At 37.5% G+C, this 7,211-nt stretch overlaps 1 protein-coding gene across 1 annotated transcript; it reads right to left on the bottom strand.

The window, feature by feature from the left end:
- Positions 1-6,642: 6,642 nt before the first annotated feature.
- On the bottom strand, positions 6,643-6,999 carry LOC147509834 (uncharacterized). The gene has a single exon (XM_086597929.1). The coding sequence runs from the start codon at positions 6,997-6,999 to the stop codon at positions 6,643-6,645; it is 357 nt and encodes a 118-aa protein (XP_086454055.1).
- Between the last annotated feature and the right edge of the window lie 212 nt (positions 7,000-7,211).

The raw sequence follows: 7,211 nt of genomic DNA, 5'->3' as shown, positions 1-7,211 counted from the left end.
CAGCTCCACCTCTGAGAATACCATCACAGGTTACCACTAGAGCCCAACTGCATCAGCAGTAGCTTTCGGGCAAAAAGGTAAAAGGAAGGGCCAAGGGCTCTGGCAACAAAAACAAACAAGAAAAATAGTTTTTTTTATGAAGATATGTATATATAATATTAAAGGAATAAATAATCTGAAAAAAGCAAGAGACCTTAATAGTTTCAGAGTTAGGAATAAACTATCTTGTTTTTGCTTCCTTGAAACGAAAGTCAAAAAAGAAAAATTTCAAGGTATTAGTAATGTATGCTGTCCTTCTTGGACTTTTGAGAACAATTACTCTAGTGATTTTTTTGGTCGTATATTGTTCTCTTGGGATCCTTCTAAGCTATATATCACCAAAATCCTGGAAAGTGCTCAATTCATCCATGCTCAGGTCACTGTCCTAGCTACTTCATAGGTTTTTCACCTTACGAGTATATATGCAAGCAATAAAAGATTTGGAAGACTGTTACTCTAGCAAGATATCATCAACCTGCATGTCACAGTTACTGGGCTTTTGTGTGTGATGGGTGACTTCAATAATGTCCTTTACTCTCATGAAAGGATCAGCTCAGAATTGGTTCACCCGAGGGAAACTACTCCCTTTGCTCTTTGTCTCAATATTGCAAGTCTTTATGATCAAAGCTATAGTGGATGTTTCTTTACCTGGACTAATAATGGTGATGGCTTTTTTTGAAAGTGGTCCAAGATTGACAGGTGCCTGATCAACCCTATGTGGGTAAACATGTTTCCCTCTTCTGGAGTTGAGTTCTTGCTGCAGGGTCTCTCTGATCATACTCCGATAGTGTTAACCCTTTCTAATATGGTTACTTGCAGACCTCCTTTCAGGTTTTGTAACTACTGGCTGGTTCATCCTTTATTCAAGGATACTCTATGCAAATGTTAGTCTATACCAAATCAAGGAAATCCTTCCTATATGCTCTCCAAGAAGCTTAAACTTCTAAAGGCTAATCTCAAAGGATGGCCTAGACTCAGCTCCACTAATCTTCAAAATTTGGTGAACACGGCAAAAACAAATCTTGAAGAGATACAAAAGCAGCTGCATGCGAAGCCTCTAGACATTCATCTATTCAATCTTGAAAGAGTAAAGAGGTTAGAGCTATGTTCACTCATGCTCATGGAGGAATATGATATTTTGCAAAGAACTCATACTGATTGGCTATCCTTTGGGGACAGAGGAAATTCTTTCTTTCACAACTTTGTAAAAGAAAAAAAGACCAGGAATAACATTTGGTGTCTATTATTGATTCACAAGGAGTTATGCAAGAGGGACAGGACAATGTGGCCCAAGCATTCATCTCTTATTATACAGAGCTCTTGGGAGAAGCCTCACTATCTACTTGCTCCCCCCACTTCCTCGAGCAGCTAGATCTCAAAGTGTTAAAAGCAGATATGGCCAATAATCTAGTGAAAAAGATTTCAGATTTGGAAATCAAAGAAGCCATTTTCTCTATGAATGACAATAGAACCCCGGGACCAGATGGGTTTAAGTCTTTCTTTTTCAAGAAGTCTTGGGATATTGTGGGTAAGGATTTCATTCTTGCTATTAAGTATATGTTTTCACATAAATCTATCCAGAGAGGTACAAACTCTACTCTTTTATGCTTAGTTCCTAAAACTCTTGCACCTTCAAAGGTTGATGAATTCCGACCCATTGCTTGTTGTAATACTATATATAAATGTGTTACTAAGATTCTTACAAGCAGGATAAAGGAGTGTATCACTTTCTTAATCTCTGGAGCTCAGTCTGCTTTTGTCCCAGGCAGAAACATCCAAGATAATCTCATTCTGGCCCATGAACTTATTCGAGGATACTCAAGGAAACATGGAACAAGAAATTGTGCTATCAAGATTGATATCAGGAAAGCATTCGATTCTATCAACTGGAATGCTATGGAAATGAGTCTGCACAGTTTTGGGTTTCCCCCTCTCTTCATTGACTGGCTTACTATGTGTTATGGCTCTCCTACATACTCCATTATTATTAATGGCAATTCGGAAGGATTCTTTAAAGGAGGAAAAAGATTGTGACAAGGTGACCCTATCTCATCATATCTGTTTGTCCTTGTTATGGAGATTCTATCTGGGCTTCTACGGCAAACACTCCTCTCTGGGCAGATTCATCCTCACCCTAAGTGCAAAAAATTAAATATTTCTCTTCTATTTTTTACGGACGATGCCTTATTATTCTGCAAAGATGACATGGCCTCCATGCTAGCTGTGAAGGAGATACTCCTGAAATTTTCACTAGCAACAGGACTGAATATAAACTCAGCCAAATCCATTCTTCTAGTTGGTTGTATGTCTCATGAAGCTGGGGAAGATTTAACTTCTGCAATGGGCATCTCTCTCATATCACCTCCTATCTCTTATCTTGGTCTTCCCTTGACTACTACAAGGCTTGGCATCAGAGATTGTCTCCCATTGGTGGAAAGATTAACTTCGAGAATCTCTAACTAGAAGAATATATCTTTGTCCAGAGCAGGTAAACTTGAACTCATACAATCAGTGATGTCTTCCTTTCAAGTTTATTGGTCCAAAACTTTTGTGCTTCCTAAGAAAGTTCTTGACAAGGTCTCCAAGATTTGCAATCGTTTTCTTTGGTCTGGGCCTAGCATGATAAACAAGATGCACCATGCAAGTCATGAGGTTCTCAGATACTCAAAGGAGCAGGGTGGTTTGGGCATGACTGATGCACGAACATGGAATAAGGATGCATATTATGGGTTAGTATATAGAATTGCAGTGAAAGAGGACTCTTTGTAGGCTAACTAGACCTAGAGCCAGCAGATCAAAAAGCAGTTTTTCTGGACTATGAAAATTCCTTCCAGCTGTTCCTAGGTATGGAAAGGAATTTTACAGCACAGAGATATAGCTCGGAATCATATTAAGTATATCATTGCAAATGGCAAGAATACTTGGTTCTGGCATGACCTATGGTGCACAAGCAAACCTTTATGGGAGATACCTGAAGCAAGGAATCTTATCAATCTCAATAAGGCTGCTAAAGTTAGTGAAGTATTGGAACAAGGTGAATGGTCTTCAGCTATCACTTCCCTCCCAAATGGAAATATCAAGAATTCCATTCTGGGGACTGAAGTAAATAGATATCTTGAGAAGGACGAGGTGGTATGGGCTCCTAGTACCGTAGGTGAATTTACAGTGAAATCCGCGTATGCTGTTCTAAGGAAAGTGCACTCAAAGGTGAAATGGTATAGAGTGGTTTGGGGGAAGCTCTCTGTCCCTAAGCATTCTTTCACTTTATGGCAGTTACTCTCAAATTTCCTTCCTACTCAAGACAGATTGATTCAAAAGAATGTTCTGCAGCACTCTGTATGCAGTCTCTGCAATGTCTAGATAGAACATTCTAAACACTTATTTTTTGACTGTCAATATTCAAAGAAAGTGTGGGAGCAAGTCAAGAGAAAACTTGGGATAGGTGGGAATGTGCAGGGCTTTACAAAAGAATGGTATAAGATATTCAGACTATGTAGAATCAACTCTTCTAGTGTTGATATCTTTAAGGCATGCATTGGTGCTACAGTTCACAAAATCTAGTGTGAAAGGAACCGAAGGAAGAAGGAGAATTAAAAGGTCCCAGCGCAACATCTAAGCAACAAGATTCTGTCCGATATGCAGTTATTCCTCCAAAGGAATCTATCAGATGTCAAAGAATTGGTATCCCAAAGAATTTTGGCAGCAAGATTGGGGCTTAAGCTAAAATTCAAAGAACCAATGCCCAACTGGATCAAATGGGCATCGGCAGCTGAGGGAACTTACATGTTAAATACAGATGGTTATGTCCAAGATACAGGAAATAGCTTTGGAGGGATCATTAGAGATGCTATGGGGAATGTTACGCTGGCATATGCAGGAAGTTCGGCCAAGCCTTCGGTCCTCTACCAGGAGCTTCTAGCTATCGCGAAGGGTATGCAGTATGCGAAGGAGATAGGAATCACCGAACTGGAGGTCAACTTAGACTCATCAGTGGCCATAAGCATCATTCGGGGCCCAAGTAAAAGCCCATGGCACTGTTCCAATTTAGTGGCCCATATTGATGCTATTAGAAACTAGTTTGTCAAATGTAGTTTTAATCATGTATATAGGGAGGGAAATCAGGTAACTGATTACCTCTCCAAGTTGTACAGATCACAAGTTGATCTTGACATTTCTTTTTATCCTCCACTTGATTTTACTTTGCACAACATAGTGGAAGAGGATAGAAAAGGAACTATGTACTTGAGAATTTCTTCTTATACAGGTTGAGGTCAGCCAAAACTTCTAAACTTTTGAAGAAAAAAAAAAGTATATTTCTTTGTTTCTTAAAAGGTTTTCGAAAAGACCAAAAATATTTTTTGTTTAGTACTAAAAGTCTTTTTTCTTTTTTATATGATGAATAAATAGTCTAGAAGTCTCGTTATAGCAACAGAGTTTCTACATTTTTTCATGAATGGCATGCATAAGCATTTGAATGTATATAGGAGTGAGTTTCCGAAACCAAGGTTAGAACAATTAAGTTCCATATCCTGTAAGAATCTAGCCAAAAGCATCATCTGAATGATTATTAAGTGATGACACAAAGGATGTCCGGATAGGAAGATCACACGTCCACTTGCTTGATCACCACGCCATATCTTATAAGAGAATTTAAGCCTTTTTATTTTATCGATATAGCCAAATAAACGTTAAAAACCCAGAAAGATATTTTTTTTTTCCTCTAACTAGTTACCCCTTTTTAAGCTTTCAAAAACTTCTAAAAGCCTTTTTATTCTTCGTCATCAATCTCTCACCACTTACAACACACAATAAAAAGTTTACCCGGCTGACGAGTAGAGAATTGGATAAGTATCTAAAAAAGAGAAGAGAATACCTTGTACAAAAAACAGATCAGCTAGTTGCTTCGAAAAGAAATAAAATAAAAGAAAGACCCCTCAAAAACCAAAACTCCAAATAAAATCAAAGGAGTCAAAAATCGACTCTCCCAAAAGTTCAAAATCAAAAGGAGTCGATATCAAAAGAAACAAAAGCAAAGTTAGAAATCCAAAAAAATCAAAATCATATAGAGTCATGAAGGCAAAAGGCTAAAGAATGAATTAGAATTCGAAAGCAAAGAACAAAATGAGGTTCTTCTCTAGTTACAAATATCTTGAAGACTCGATTTCTCAACTTATCATATTTTGTTTTCCTTTCCATTTTTCTTTATAAACTATCACCCTAGCCCCACAACTTTTAATAAAAGACATCTAGCTCGATTAGGAATAGGTTGGTGTGATAGTAAGTGGCAATTGTGATCAATCGACCCTGGTTTCCTTTGGACGCCATTCATGTATGTGAGGAATATAAATGTCCACTGTATTTGAGAGAACGAAACTTGAGTGAATCTATTAGGGAGTTTGTGTTTTAACACATCCCTATGAGAACCCACTTTAAGGACGCTCTCCAAAAGTTTTGGAAACTACTCGATCTACTTTTGCATTTCATTGCTCATGTTTGCATATATTTCTTTAGATGATTTAATTATTGTACATATGCTATTCTAAGCTCAAAAGAGTTTGTCTTTATTCCTCACTAATGAGATGTTAGATAGAGGAAGTTTGTGAGTACTTTATCTGAAAAACTCTCATGAGGCTTAAGTTCGTCCACTAAGGAATTCCTAGTGGTTTAAGGCCTTAATGCATATGGTCAATGCAATCACACTCTGCAAAATGAGATTAGTATAATTAATCACACATTTGTGATCTTAGTTTTTATCTCTCTTATTTTTGCTTGAGGACAAGCAAAATGCTATTTTGGGGTTGTTGATCAAACCCCAAATCTGTATTTTATTACCTTTATAATGTTTTAAATATGTCATTCTTATGTTTAATAAACAGACAACTGATAGCTTTTGTTACCCTTTGTAGGTTACAAGCCTTTCCAGACTATTTATTGTAAAATATGCACTTTAGTGCCAAAAGAAGCTCTATTAACGCTGCTTAATTAGGAAAACTCGAGCTTATATGAGGAATTACGGAAAAGTCAAAGTCAACAGTCAACAGTCAGTGACTCAAACCCAAAAAACTGAAGATTATAGCATTTTCTCAAAAGTAGTCTTGCTTAACCAAAGCATGCTCAAAAAGAAAACCAAAAGTAAAAAGCATAAATCATAAAGGAAAAAAGCAACTCATGAGGTGTCTTGCATCTAGGAAAAAGCATAAAGCAAACTCATGAGGTGGTTTGAATCCAAAGGAGGAGGGCAAATTTGTAAATTGTAAAAGGTGGAGTATATAAACCAAAAAGTGAGAAGAGAGAGAGGCACCTAGAATTAATTTATGGTGATTAGGAGTAGTGTAGAATTTTAATTCAAGTCCTTTATTTTCAAGTCTTTTATTTGCTTTATTTCATTTGTTGTTTATCAAGTTCTTAAATCTAAAGTTGTTTATCAAGTTCTTCATTCCAAGTTTTAATCAAGCTCTCTGTGCTTTGCAAGTTCTTAATTAATGTTTTCATTCAACTCAATTTTTCATCTCTTTTTTTTTTGCTAAGGGTAATTGTATTAATAAGAAATTTTTTGAAGTACAAAGAATAGATAGGATTGATAGTAAATCACTATCTCAAAGCTCATTTTACAAATCTATAGTACGTGGTGTTCATATCCTCAATTCTATGCACGAATGCAGGCTTACCATCCCACCACTTCTTCTCTCCCTTTGCCAAGTGAGTTGCTTCTTTGGAACAAATGTCCCCACCAAAATTAACCTCACGCCAAGTGTTAGTCACAATGATCCAGTCCGCTAGCCCTTTCACTTTGTCCCAAGCTGCACGAATTTGCCAATGTACCTGATCATTCTGAAAAGATTTCACTGCCGTAGTAGAGTCAGATTCCACCCAGATATGTTTCCATCCCAGTTCCACCGCTTTTGAGATGCCCTCCACTATCGCAAAACTCTCCGCTATAAAGTTTGTGGCAATACCCATGCCTCTTATATATACACCAATAACATTGTTGGTACTGTCTCGAAGAAGCGTGCCCCAACTTGAAATTCTGGGATTTCCTCATGAACAACCATCAGCGTTCACTTTTATCATGGTACTGGGAGGTGCTACCCAATAGCATTCAAGGATGCGTGGAGCCCTCCTTAGCTTGACCGGTAACTTCCAGGCCTTCAGAACTTCCAAGTCTCTGGTGG

This window comes from Coptis chinensis, chromosome 3 (genome assembly GCF_015680905.1).
Source record: "Coptis chinensis isolate HL-2020 chromosome 3, ASM1568090v1, whole genome shotgun sequence".
In the NCBI taxonomy this organism is placed as follows: domain Eukaryota; kingdom Viridiplantae; phylum Streptophyta; class Magnoliopsida; order Ranunculales; family Ranunculaceae; genus Coptis; species Coptis chinensis.
This window is presented reverse-complemented; position numbering and strand designations above follow the sequence as displayed.